The 15041-nt window shown below is 40.1% G+C and overlaps 1 protein-coding gene across 3 annotated transcripts in view; it reads right to left on the reverse strand.

Annotated features, from left to right (window-relative positions):
• The window catches only part of ACSL3 (acyl-CoA synthetase long chain family member 3), a 68969-nt gene that overhangs the window by 14578 nt on the left and 39350 nt on the right, over positions 1-15041 (reverse strand). For all 3 annotated transcript variants that reach the window (XM_082690414.1, XM_082690413.1, XM_082690412.1), the window contains 6 exons: positions 7204-7381; positions 5816-5925; positions 4822-4960; positions 2763-2913; positions 745-868; positions 222-293 (listed from right to left, as the gene is read on the reverse strand). In XM_082690414.1, the coding sequence (XP_082546540.1) occupies positions 222-293; positions 745-868; positions 2763-2913; positions 4822-4960; positions 5816-5925; positions 7204-7381 (774 nt within the window). The remainder of the gene's footprint in view (positions 1-221; positions 294-744; positions 869-2762; positions 2914-4821; positions 4961-5815; positions 5926-7203; positions 7382-15041) is intronic.

Raw genomic sequence — 15041 nt, forward strand, 5'->3', positions numbered from 1 at the left:
GGAAGCTGAAACCACATTCAGTCAATTTTAAAAATCGATAAAGCTAAAAAAGAAAAAAAATAAAGACAATGAATCCAATAGAGCATTAAGGCAATATAATCAATAAGGAATCAATTCTACATTAACCACCTTGTCAACAGTTATCTTTTAGCCTAGCATTTAGGTTCTGTAGCAGATGACACATCTTTAGTACTCAACATTAATTAATGGTCAATTCTTACCGGAACAGCTGCCATCAGTGTTGGTTTCAACATGGTTGTATCCCCTTTGCTTCCTTTTTTTATTTTTGAGGACTAGAGAGAGAAAAAGTGATCCATATAAACTATTCCTTATCTCAGAAATTTGTTGGAATTCTTAGACCAAAAAGTGTATTATAAATTCATCATTATTTACTTATTGTAAAAACAAAAAAAAATTAAAAATAATTATTTTAAATGATTAACTGCCATCCTTACAATATGTTGTCATACGAATATAGAAAAATGTGTTAAAAAATTATAATTTTCTGGGCGCCTGGGTGGCTCAATAGGTTAAGCTGCTGCCTTCGGCTCAGGTCATGATCTCAGGGTCCTGGGATCAAGTCCCGCATCGGGCTCTCTGCTCAGCAGGGGGTCTGCTTCCCTCCCTCTCTCTCTGCCTGCCTCTCTGCCTACTTGTGATCTCTCTCTGTCAAATAAATAAATAAAATCTTTAAAAAAAAATTATAATTTTCTTAGTATCTGAAGTCACAGACATTTAACTTACCTGATCTGCTAAAGTCTGTGGTGAAGAGTAGCCAATGCGGCATCCGTGAGAAAGGCAGACAAGCTCAGCACTTAATTCTAAAACATGGGCCAGAGGCAGATATCCAATATAAACGTCTTCCTCTCTAAAAGAAAAGGGAGATGTAAAAGCAACTGTCAGGAGTGATCTCTGCTGGAAGATACTGCAAAGCGAGCCCACCCACATGGAGAGAGGGAGGGAGATCGAGAGAGCACACGTGCACATGCATGTATGGGGGATGGAGGGGGAGACAGACAGATGCTGGGGGGAGAGGTGGTGACAAGTACAGTTCAACCTAAAGCCCAGGAGGCAGACATGAAGGAAGAGTCCGTCTCCAGGGCCACTTGAAGACGCTCACTAATTACAAGTGTTATAGGAACAACATGCAGAAGACAGAAGAAACAGGAGCTGAGGGGCCAAAACATGAAGGGTTCTTCTACAGAACAGAGGAAATCATCCAAAGAGAAGTGGTCTTTAAAAGGTAGAGGGGCTGAGTGCCTGGGTGGCTCAGTGGGTTAAAGCCTCTGCCTTCGGCTCAGGTCATGATCTCAGGGTCCTAGGATCGAGCCCCGCATTGGGCTCCCTGCTCAGCAGGGAGCCTGCTTCCTCCTCTTTCTGCCTGCCTCTCTGCCCACCTGTGATCTCTGTCTGTCAAATAAATAAAAAATCTTTAAAATAAAAAAACAAAATAAAGCTGGGGGGGGGGGGGGCTCCCAAATAAAAAGTTCCAACAGAATCCAAAACTGCTGGCCACAAATTTTACAACAAAGATTCCTGTTTGGAAAGTTACTTAGAAATAATTATACTGTATGTAAGAAAATGTGTATGTCTGTATGTATTTCAAGAACTGCCCCCACCCCAAAAAATATGAAGGGCAAAGACTAACCCAAGAAACTACTGCTTTTAATTTTTTCTGAAAACTTATCCATTCATAAGAGAAATCTCTCCATCCCTAAATTAAGTTCCACAGTAACCTGTGAGTATAATTTCTGTTCTTAAGGGCATCAGAGGGGGCCTGGGTGGCTCAGTGGGTTAAGCCTCTGCCTTTAGCTCAGGTCATGATCTCAGTGTCCTGGGATCAAGTCCCGCATCGGGCTCTCTGCTTGGCAGAGAGCCTGCTTCTTCCTCCTTTCTCTCTCTGCCTGCCTCTCTGCCTTCTTGTGATCTCTGTCAAATAAATAAAATCTTAAAAAAAAAAAAAAAAGAAAAAAGAAAAAAGAAATACCCCAGCACTCCCACCACACCATATCAGTCATCAATACGGACTCCTCTACTACCTGTCATGATCCCATCTGGCTTCCCCCTCAGTCTCTTCCCTACAGTATGCCTACCCTGCCACCGTGGCTGCGGGAATTGGCCTTAAAAATAAGAGAATGAATAAAGCTCGATAAATACTGGAATAGATGAAGTTATTTGTTCACCTGAATTATAACATGTTTAGGTATAAAAATGACTACAGGGGAGCCTGGGTGGCTCAGTCAGTTAAACGTCTGCCTTCAGCTCAGGTCATGATCCCAGGGTTCTAGGATTGAGTCCCATGATGGGCTCCCTGCTCAGCAGGGAGTCTGCTTCTCTCCTGCCTGCCATTCCCCCTGCTTGTGCGTGCTGTTTTTCTCTCCCTCCCTCTGTGTGTCGAATAAATAAATAAAATCCTTTAAAAAAAAAAAAAAAAAGACTAGCAGCAATACTATCAACTGATTATTTAAATTAAGGAATTTAAGTCAGATCAAGTTTACACTTTTGAAGTAAAAAAGTATTGATATATAAATGATATATACATTATATAATGATATATAAAACTATATATTAAACCTTACAACAGTAACTATTTTGTAATTAATTTTAAAGTCCCTCTGATTTTTTTTTTTGAAAAACTGCTTACTGCCAACAGACTCCGAAAGACTAATTTAGCCACATACCACTAAATGGCACAAACCACGTTACTGTAACAACCAGCATCAACAAGGGACGACTTCATATGCATCGACCGTGTGACATACCCCAGTCGTGGAATCCTTTCTGCCATCCCAGTTATACCAGCAATAATGTTACTGTGGGAGATCATGACTCCCTTCGGAAGTCCTGTGGATCCACTTGTATACATGATTACTGCAATATCTAAGGGCCCTGGTTTGCTAAGAGGTTTGTTTTCTGCATTGGAGAAAAAAAAAAAAAAAAACACTTCTGAGAAATGCAGTCATAACACCCATTTTTTTCATAATCATGTTTAATAACTCAATTTGACAACCATGAATTATATTCATTCAGAGGTCAACGAAACAGATGAAGTTCCCACACATAAGACACGTATATTCTACTGAGATAAACAAACCATAAATCTATAATGTAGTAGGAGACAGGAAGAAAAATAAAGACAAGGGGAGATGACAGTAGAAGTATTTAGATGGAAAAGTCAAGAAATGCTTTTCTGGCACGTTGGTGTTTTAGTGAAGACCTGGATACAGTGAGGAAGGGAGCCATGGAAACCCTAGAACTGGGAGACTGTCTCAAATAGTAAATAAGTGAGAGCAAAGGCTTTGACGTAGGAACCAGGACCGTATCTGGCAAAGCCTTCAAGGCCACGCTAAAGACTTTGGATTTTACCTGGAGTAGAAAGCAATGTTGTTTTGAACAGGGGCTTGTCATCACCAGCGACAAGGGTCACTTTGGCTGCCTAACTTGGGGAAGATAGGCAACAGGGAAACAAATGGCTATTCCAACAATTTCACCATGAAGGAAGTGTGGTTGGGCTAGGGTACCCAGACACTTGTTAACAACTGTTCTCCGCCTCATGGTGGTGAAGTGGACTTGGCTACAGTCTGAATCCTGGATTCAAAGACAGTGTCCTCCACCTGCACAAACCTAAGGGCAGCAGCCCACATCCTGGAGGTGACACAGCAGGAAGGCAAAGCGAAGCGGGTCATGGGTGGCACCCCCTGAATTAATCTTAGACCGCCTCTAAGTGTGGACTTCTTAAATAAGTGGCAGAAACAATTTTAAACGTATTGCTGAGTGAACCTTCCTTTCCTACAGGCACAGATCTATTTCATGACACCGCGTTATCTTCATTCCAGTCCTTACTTCTAGCCGGCCGTTCACTCCTCCATCCCACGCAATTCCCCACCACCTCCTAGCAACTGCTCTGGGGTGGGCCTCCCGCAATGCCTGTGTCATCCGCTCCTCCAGGGCACCTGCTCCTGCCGCCGACGCCTGCCTCCAAGAGAGGCTCCTTCATGCGCCCTCATGACACACTGCGCCCCTCCCTCCTTCCTCTGACCCACCCTCAGTTGCCTTTGGAGACATGGCTTTCTGTGGGTGACCTCACCTTCTATACTTATAACCCAACTTCTAGCTTCTAAATCTCTAACTCCAAACTTACCTCCAGAGTACATGCCACTCCCCACTAAATATCCGTGTCTGAATGTCCCCTAGCACTTAAATGTCCAATGGTAATGTCAGCAAAACCCCATTCCCAAGCTGAGTGCTTACATCTAATTTATCACTGAGTTTGAGTTTCCAACTATAAAGGAAATATCGTCCCAGCATCCCAGCAGCTTTTAGGATATTCCTTGATACCCATACGCTTTCTAACACTTTGAGACTTATCTGAGAGTAGGAACTTCCAGCATCACCATGCCTAATGTTCAGGCACATTATAAAAAGATGCTCCCTCTGGAAAAAGGCAGAGTTGGAGCAGGGAACGAAGGAGGGGATCCAGGTCTAGCCACTCCAGCTATCTGTACATAATTACAGAGGATCCACATAGGACTAGTTTAATGGCACTGTTTAGAAAACTAACTTCAAACCACTGAAAACTATCTCAAAAGAGAAACGGGAAACCTGTATAATGTTCTCCCTTTAGAACAACAAACTAATGTGTGTATTCTTCCTTAAACACTACTTTGAAAGGAGAGAAAAGTATAGCTAGAGTGACCTTACTTCCCCCAAGTGATGGGTCTAGAAAATTATTTGTTCCTGATCGGACTTCAGGATCTGGAACCACTCCAGAGAACACGGTCACTGCAAAATGACCAAAAGAACTGGGAAGGTGCGCCATACCTGTGCTGGCCTTGGCTCCCAGAGCCTGCACCGCAGCCATAGTGTGAACAATGACGCCCTTGGGAAACTCGGACCACGTTGGTGGCTTACCATCCACAGTGATGATGTGCCGCAGGCGTGGGACTAACGAAACTATATCCTGGAAAAACATAAGCACTTAGTATGCTCGTCGCTGCTGTTCCTCAGGAAACAACTTAGCAAACAGTCTAGGACACAAGAAAAGTAGTTTACCTTAATCTGTGAATTACTAATTTCTCGCCTTCAAAAAAAAGGTTAGGGGGTACGCTGGTATGAACAGCACTCTTTTCAATGGAGAAACTGGTCTGACATTTCCAACAGCTATTTTATAGCATTAGATTTACTGTGTATGCCCCTGTTCTTAGGTAAAATCTTAATCAGCAATGTCACTTCCTTACAAAATAGGCATATAAACATAGGCCTCCTGAAATACAGAGTAACCACAAGTCCTAGGTTTTTATGAGGCTCATAAAGATATGTGGGAAGGGGGGAGGGAACTCACAAATCTGGGTATTAAAAAACCCAGCAGATATTACTGTTTTTACTGGAAGTCATCTAGGCACTTTCAAAACTTCTTTCTCCAACAGTTTATCACAGAAGTCTCTTTCTTCCCTTTAAAAAATCCTAAAAATTCATAATTACTCAATGCTTCAGAAATAAATGATTACTTTAGAAACAACCCTTGAAAATTATAAATTTACTGAAAACAGACTAGAAAACAAATGAGCGTAATAAAGAAAAAAGGTAACTCCTTCACCTTGGATACCATGTTAATGATCTGTAACTCTGTACTACTTATACATAAATATGTATGAAATCTGCTTTTTCTTTTCTAAAGGCAAGGAGAAAGTAAGGTATTCCTAAAAGTTTACAAAAATATTCAGGATTTTAAAGATCATAAAAGTATCAGTATTAGAGCTCATGACAATGAGAATGCTTAAGTGCTGGACAGTTATAAAGTAACCACAATCCTCACCTTCAACTTTGTTTGCAAGAGTTCTTTACTGGTAATGATATTGGTCACTTCTGTTTCGTTTAATCCATGAACAATAGCTGGGCCTCCTAGAGTAGCATACAAGGTAACAACTACAGGGAAAAGAATGGCAAAGTCATGTATTTGCACATTTCATGAAAGTGCTACATGTGAAGTCTCTGGAAGTAGTCAGGAATTCTAATGGTATACTGAACACTAAATTGTCAGATCCACAGTTTATTATGTAACTGTGCTATTAGCTAAATTATTTCAATATGCTAATAAATATGTCCACTCACCCTTTCTTACTTCCTTCAAGATTTCCAATATCTTTTATTATGTAACTGTGCTATGATTAGCTAAATTATTTCAATATACTAATAAATATTATGCCCACTCACTTACCCTCATCTACTTCCTTCAAGATTTCCAACATTTTAAAACAAAAATTTTACGTTTTATTTCACCTACAGACATTACTCTGAGAGGATGCCACAATGGAAAGAATTATTTCTGACTCCTAAAATGTCAAGCCTTAGTTGTTAAATACTCAGTGCTAAAATATGAAAAAGAATAATAATGTAGATAAAGATAATGTACTGAGTATCAGGTTGAAGGTGTTATGGGTTAAGAAAGTAACATCAAGAGGTGGCAGTACTGCTTATTCTAGTAGAAAACTTGAGAGAAACATTCTTAGTCATACTGAAATTTAATCATCATCATGTGGACTTTTATTTACTTGCTGCCTAGCTCACAGAAGTCAGACTTAAAGTGACTTTAAGAGGTAATTATTTTGAAGCTTCTCAAAAAATGCAAGCTATAAACCCAAGCCTATGAAAACAAAACGGTTTGTCAGTTTAAAAAACCAGTGGAGACCTTTACAGCAAGAAATCTGATAAAAATAGCTCTTCTGTTCCATCGGAAAGGTAAGGCAAGGTCCATAATTAACATCCCATTATGGCACCAAGATCTGTGAACTAAACTCCAGAACTACCTCAAAGTCTGGGGGCATCTGGACTGCCACTTAAACCACGGTATAAAAAATCCCCAGTCATTTCACCTGGCTCATGGCTCCGAGTAGTGCAGTTTTAGAGGTCAACTGCTACTACCAAGAGAAGAGGGGACAAAGTGACACTAACTTCACAAGAGGATTCCTGAGAGAACCAGCAGCATAATCAAGGACCCACAGGCCTGGTCAGCAAGGCCCCACGGCCCCTATTAACAGGCCTACACGAACTACACAATTTGTTCCAAAGTAGACCTAGAAGTTGTAACAGAACGGTCCCCTGATTAGATGCAAGGTGGCAATTAACTTCAGAATTTTAATTTCTAGATAGTGAAATATTTATAACAACATCCTCTCTCCCACACAGATCAGAAAGCCCACGTACGCTGAAAATTATACATAAAGCACGCCTGCGCAGCAATCATCCATTCGGCTCTGGTTTCACAGAAGATGGCGATGTTGGTCTTTGGTTTCTGACCCAACATCTGTAAACCATTTCCAAAATTAAAAGCTCTAATGAAGACATCTTCATAGGACAGCCAATTATAGTTTCCAAGAATAACCTGATAAAATAAACACAAAACATACAAATACCTTTTAATATAACCAAAATATTACTTCCTAGGAAGAAGCCAAGATTTGTTCCAAATTTAATGACAAACCAGTTATGTTTGCATGTCACTTAACTATTTTTTCTAACACAAAGCTAGAAAGTAAATTTCAAATTAAAAACTTCTGAAAATTAGTTTTGTTTTTATATTTCCTATGACCAATCTTATGCTAAATCTTTTATTGTGGGGGGGGGGGTCTTCAGAGTTTGATAGAATTTTAAAGGTTAGCTTTTTTGTCAAAAGCTTATATATCAATAATTCATTTATACATCATTTAAACAATTTAGATGTTAGCTTAAAATTTAGCCTAGTACCAAGTATTGATACCAAAAATTTACTTTCCCCCCTACTTATGAATTCCCAGATTTCAATATCAATATGATTTATGAACAGAAACTGGCTAGACCCAAGATAACAGACATATTTATGGCTGTTCAATGTGAATGGTTCTCTTCTGTACTGAACTCTAAACAAGTCTCTGTTTATGCAGCCTCCAGGACTAGTTTCAATATTCAAAGTCTTTCTGTTGAAGCCTTAAATGCCCACTGACACCACTGGGCTTTCAAGATTTCATTTGTGCTTATCATAAGTAAAGGTAACATTAAGTGTTCATTAGTTATAATCCTCTTTAAAAACTGGCTAGCTTACTTTTCTTGTAAGATTTTCTCCAACTGAGACCATAAATCCCCAATTACATACAGACTGCATTAAAAGCTCCTCAGGCGCTCTCGCTCGTGCGCTCGCTCTCTCTCTCTATATATATATATAATTTCCAAACATGGCTGTTTCATTCATATGTCTCATATACCTTAACCAAATTCATTTCCAAAAAAGCATCCAACATTTCAGAGAGCTCTACAAATAAGAGATTGGATAAAATTGTGGCAGAGGCGGGGGGGGGGGGGGGGGGGGGGGGGAAGAGCAGGCAGAGAGGATATATACTGCCCTCTAGTGTCCTATTCCATAATGGACTTAGGGAATAAAGTCTGTCTTTGATGGATAAGGCAACTGGATTTAAAGTATTTATTTAAATTCACAAGTACCAAACTCTCACCCTGCTCTGCACCCCCATGAAATGCTCAGCACGGGAAGCTCCAGTAACTTCAAAAGAAGCTCTGTGAGGGTGAGAAGACAGATGAGAACTTGACCAAAATGTGCATGAACTGGATTATAATTAAGAATTTTATACTCCAAAGATCAGCATGAGCTACCTCTTAAGATTCTACAACCTAAATGATGAGCTTTGTAAGTTTCAGAGAATGTATATACTCTGGAAGGTATTATCTACATAATCCAAATCTTTAAACCCATATGATAGGGCCACCACTGACAAAGAAATCAAATCACAGGGCACCTGGGTGGCTCAGAGGGTTAAGCTTCTGCCTTCGGCTTGGGTCATGATCCCAGGGTCCTGGGATCGAGCCCCGCATCGGGCTCTCTGCTCAGCAGGGAGCTTGCTTCCTCCTCTCTCTCTGCCTGCCTCTCTGTGAACTTGTGATCTCTGTCCAATGAATAAATAAAATATTAAAAAAAGAAAGAAATCAAATCACGAGTTTAATTCAAATGTAACTAAAGGGAATTTCACTTAATTCTTCAAACCACTGAATCTCCTAGTAGTGATCTTTCCCATAAGGATTACATTTCAAGGCCTCTTCCTATCCCCTAATTTTTACTTTTGCTGGAAAAAAAATCCCAATTCTAACTCTATCCCCCATGGTTAGCTTAAACCTAAGATTAAACTCATTTATTTATTCCCTGTCCATACGGCTGAAGAACACCCAACCTCATTCTATCCAAGATCATAGATCTCACCACCCAGGAATCCAATAAGGACTCCCTGATCTACTCATTTTCTCACCCTCTGAAATGGCTACTTGAAACCTTCTCTCTACTCAAATATCCTCTACCCCCAGTCCAGGTGATAAGGTGATAATACTGTCTCAAACATCACTGAGAAATTAGAAATTCAACAGAAATGCCCTTATCTTCTTAGCTCCACGTTCAATAACCTACACACATCTGTACTCCTATGCTTCACAGTCCCCCCCTTATGGTATTATAATGGTTGAAGTGTCCCTAACAAAAGCCAAACTTAGAAGAACTTTACTTCAAAGCACTTCCCAAATTTCTATCTCCAGACACCTCTACTTCCACACTCAAGTTCAAAAACCTTGTGCTGGCCTACAAAGCCCTAACAGACCTAGCCATGTCAGTGTCTCTGTGCTCCCATCAAATCCTCTTCCCCAGACTTACCACCCCTAACTCATGACTTCCTGTAAATACAACTTTGTCCTTTCTGTCCTTCAAACAGGTTGGGCCAAGGCAGGAACTAGAATGAGGTAAGAGAGGTACCACGGGCACAAAATTTAGAGAAGTACTCACTCTCAGGATTTCAATACTTTCTTCAACTTTGTACCTCAAGTGCCTCACCCAACTGGGTTTATTCCTGTTTTAGAGCCAGTGGGCACACACCTTGTCCCACAGTATGGAAGGTTCATTACCCAGAGTTGACTCGCAAAGTTGACTCCCCTGCTGTGGGCATCCACTTAGCCATAACCTACCAAGAGAGGCTATCCCTAATCTCCAATCATCTTTATGTCTTCATACTAGTTATTTCATCTGTTAACTTATTACTGTCTCTCTTCCTCCCATACAAATATAAGACCCATGAGAAGAGTAACTTCTATGTCCTATTCATTACTGTCTCCCTAGTGCCGAGAACAAAGCACCTAGCATAAAATCAGCACTCAGTAATTATTTGCTATACACATGGAATGAACAGTGTAATTAAACACCATTTCAATTCACTTTGGGCCCTGAGAGAGTCTTCTGACCCCTTTTTCCTCCAGGAGCCTCTTTTTTTTTAAAAGACTGCTCTTAAAAAAAAAAAAAAAAAACGTATCCATTTAATCTTTTAACCTCTAGAACTACTTCTTTTCTGGTCTCCATTCCACTGCACACATCCCTTGCCTACTACCTCTTAAATATTCTTGCTCATGAGACACAAGTATGTTCAATTTTTCCAACTCTGAGTGAGGCAAGGGAATGACTCGAGTGGCTATTGGAAATGATGACCAACCATGGCACCCCTGAGCAGATTCCTCATTTGCAGAGGTAGGGGGAGAGTTAAGACTGGCCCTATGATTGATCACTTCCCTGTCTCATATTTAATTGCTTGTATTTTTAGTCTAGGACAGGTGTGACAATCACATGGCTAAACATCAATGTTACCACTCCACCCACCAGTGCCCCAGAGGAACTTAATCATTTACTTTGTTCAGGAACAGATGAATTTAGATGCTTTGATGATGCTAATGATGAGGGCCTCTTACCTCAGAAGATAAACTATAAAAATAAAACCGAGATAACATAAAGAACATTCTGTAAAATGAAAGCAAACAAATATTTCACCATTCAGGAACCTGAAGAATGAGAATTAATAACGATCAAGTTTTCAGGTAGCTGAGGTATTAAACAGTGCAAAAACGAGGCCTTTCTTTTCTTGGAGCCACTCAGAATAGAAATACTTCCAGTTACACACTTCCCTGCTGTCTTCAACCAAGTGCCCCCAGCTTCATGGAACCTTTCTCTATGTTAATGAAGATTATTACAGTTCACCGTGAGGGAGCCAAGAGGTGAAAATCTTCAGCAAGTCTGGATGGTTGGTGGTGATCATGAGGAGGAGGAGGGTGGCTAAGCTTTGCCAATGTTCACTCTGGGCTAGCAAGCATACTGCAGCAACTCTCACAGAAACTCCTAAGCCAGGGTTACCCTTAGTATCCCTATTCGACAAATGAGAATACTGAGGCATCAAGAGAGTCGGCAGAACTTGCTCAAAGATAACAAAAATGTCACTGACCACCTAAGTAAGTGACAGGACAAGAACAGGAATCAAGGCAGACTCATTCCAGTATCTAAGCACTAAACCACAACGCTCCAACTGCTCCACAGAAAGGAGAAGAGATGTTACCGGGCAGGTGAGGAAGGTGCCCTGATTAACACCCTAAGACCCATTCAACTGCTGTTTGTGAGTGCATTATTGTGGGGGCAAGAGTGGAAGTAGAAGACCTGGTAAAAAGGGAAGGGGGGCTCTAAGGGGGAAAAAACTCCAACTTCCGGTTTTCAAAACAAAACAAACATTTAGTACATGGTAGGGTCTTTAACAAACAGAGGCTGACTAGGAGAGGAACACGTATGGAAAGGAACCAAACTTTTGGCTGGGGACAGTACTATAATAATGAAAACACCAGCCCTGGCCAAGAGACTGACCACTGGTTTTCACATAAATTAAAATGTAAATGTCCTAACCAGTCAGAAAGTATCATATACACAAACAAATAGATTTTAAAAAATAGAGGACTCCGGAGCAAGAACCAACACAAAAGTAGGCCCTGAACAGAAATGAGTACTTCTGTTATCGTTCTGGGTCAATTTACAAGAAATGTCACAATGAAATCTTCTCTAAGCACTGTGATTATATAATCCTTACTATTTTCTTCCCTGTCATGTGTGTAAAATATGTAAGAAAAAGAATTCTAAGTGTTTCTGGTAGTTACTAAATGTTAGAACCAGCCTTGTGCTCCTTTCCATTTCACTGTAAACTTATTTTTACTCTTTGCAACCTTGTTCTATTTCAGCTACATGTATTTTAAAGATCTCTGGACACCAATCCTTCACTGTTCTTTATTTCCAAGGACCTTGGTACAATGCATTCGCAGCTGGGAAGGCTGCCATCAGGAGCTGCTGACACACATTCCAGGTGCTAAGCTCTGCTGTATTTTCATAAAGCCGAAGGAAACAAGAAAAAGCTTGCCAAGCCTCAAGAACATGGCAGCCTCTGCTTTCCTGCCTCTCTGTGCCCCACCGGTCCACAGACCGGTCTTAGTGAAGGTGAGAGCTACACTATGGTAGGTGTATTTACAGCAGAATCACCACTGTCTTTTCTTCTGCTTATCTTCCCTTGCGAGCTCAAAACAGACTTATAGGAGAAGATGAAAATAAAGCTTCAGCATTCATTTAATTGAAATAAATGTCCAGGAATCTTTGATTCAACCATATCAGATACCTTCTGGGGTTAATCCCTAAGCTCAGCCCCCAAAACAGGAAGAAAGGAAACTTGTAGATATTGCTACACCACTAGCGGGCTTTCCCAATTTAAGATTATCTTCCAGTATGTGAACTATTAATGACGATACATTCAAGCGGGCTTTCCCAATTTAAGATTATCTTCCAGTATGTGAACTATTAATGACGATACATTCATAGGAAACACGCTTGCGCGCCAGGCGGTAAGCACAGCAGAAACCACACCAGCCTAGGCAACACCACTCTTACTATCTACTTAAGCAACAGTTGTGAAAGTTCCCTTTTTACTCTATCAAAGCAGATGCTGCTTCTGCCGAATACAGTATATAAACAAGAAACCAAAAGGGGGGAAGCCTAGCTTGTTTATAACACCCAGCTGAAGTACTCAGCATTCAGTTTGCAAACCACAACACCATTGCAACACAGACCGAGAGAAACTCAAGTCACTCTCTTCTTGAGTAAGTCTAACAGAAACCATTTATTTCATTCACTATACAGGAAACCTAAAAAATTTTACTTTCCCAATAAGCCTAATTTCAAACAGGAAAAATAACACTTTTTATATTAGAGGTTATATAAAGACTTCCTCAAAGAGTCTGATGAAGCACAAATCCCAATTTGAAGGCAAATGTCAATGGCAGAAAGATCTGCGAGTGAGATCCTGTAGACAAAAAAGGCTGCTGATTTTATAAAGGGGTTTTTTTCAGCTTCTAACTTCCCCATTTGAGTTCAAATATGTTGAATAAACGATGACTACAAAGCCACCATGGGCATGACAGGAAGGAAAAGGCCACATACACAAACACACAACAGGGAAAAATACTCTCCTTGTGTACACTGTGTTATCTGGCCACATTTAAAGAACAACTGTGAAAGCTCTAGATTTTATTGTCCTAATTACACTGATAAACTGAATTAAGAAGGAATTTCCTATTCACCATACTGATCTCCTTTTCACATACTTGGAAGCTTAGTTTGTTGCTCTAAGTGCTGAATGAGGACTGAAAAATAGTGCCAGTCCCATAAAATGCCTGTAATATGGGGAAAAATTAGACCTCCTGCTAACAGAGAACTTCTGTTACATATGCCCAGATTAAAAACAAGGGAACCCAATCTTTTGATTCAAATAGGATTAGACCAAGAAACAAAAAGGAATGTTTTAAAAGAGGAGGCATACAAGTAGAAAACTTCAGCAACTCAAAAAGCGTAGTGTTCTTGGTACCTTTTCTAACTACCAGATCTCTCAAAGACAAAATCAAGAATGGTATACCCTAAAAAAATAGCAACTCAATATGACAAAAACTCAAACACCATTAAGACATAATGTTTTACAAGTTATAATCTATAGGTTAGACAAAAGGAAACAAACATGCTTAACTACATAACTTCCAATTTCAAGAAATGTGCTATTAAATCTCCAGACAGACCTTAACAGAAAAAAAAAAAAAAAAATCATTTAAATGAGGCAAAACTAACTCAGCACAAGAAATAGAGAATATACCTTAAAAATCAAGGGACCAATAAAAAAATACATAAATAAATAAAAAGTCAAGGGACTATACCATTTCTCCAAGCCACTTTTGAGACTGCAAAGTGGCACTGTTAATGTGACAGGCAAAGTGAGATAAACAAGCACAATTTAAGGCAAAACAAGATACAAGATCGTTTTATTTAAAGGGGATGGACACTTACAGATTTTGCTGTCTGGAGCTAGAATAATGCTTTAAATTTCTAGGAGTTACTGGCATTAACTAGCGTTAACTTGCTTGCCATCTCCGTGTTTGAAAGAAAAATACTCCGGAATTTGTAGGAGTAAGTGCCAGTTTAATGGGCCAATAGGGCCCATTATTGTTAAATACCACCGTTCAATACCAAATTGTTAAATACCATCCCCCTGGCCTTGCAGTCACAGGAGAAATTGTAAGTATTTCATTCCTGGTGTGACTATTTGAACTTTCCTCCGATACCTGAGCGTTCCTTCATGACTAACAGAAAAAAGGCAGCTGGCGTCAGGATATAGTTGGAAAAAGGAAAAACAACTTCACCTACATACATAATAAACCTATAATCTGACTAAATTATCAATCAAGCAAAGGTAACTACTGATCATCTGTCTCTTTAAAAAATTTATCTTCAGAGTCATGACTCCATATTCAAAAACAGTATTTCCAGGCACCTGGGTGGCTCAGTGGGTTAAAGCCTCTGCCTTCAGCTCAGGTCATGATCCCGGAGTCCTGGGATGGAGTCCTGGGATGGAGCCCCGCATCGGGCTCTTTGCTGGGCAAGGAGCTTGCTTCCCCCTCTCTCTCTGCCTGCCTGCCTCTCTGCCTACTTGTGATTTCTGTCAAATAAATTTAAAAAATCTTTAAAAAAAAAAAACAAAAAACAGCATTTCCGTGCCATTTCTCTACTCACTATCCTTCACAGTGCTGCATTACCCCCATATGTCTCTGAAGTCACTCATAATTCTGACCACCCAATTCCCAAGATAATGCTAATGTAATAAAACTAGAGCATTTACACTAGA

This window comes from Mustela nivalis (assembly GCF_964662115.1).
Source record: "Mustela nivalis genome assembly, chromosome: 11".
Lineage (NCBI taxonomy): Eukaryota > Metazoa > Chordata > Mammalia > Carnivora > Mustelidae > Mustela > Mustela nivalis.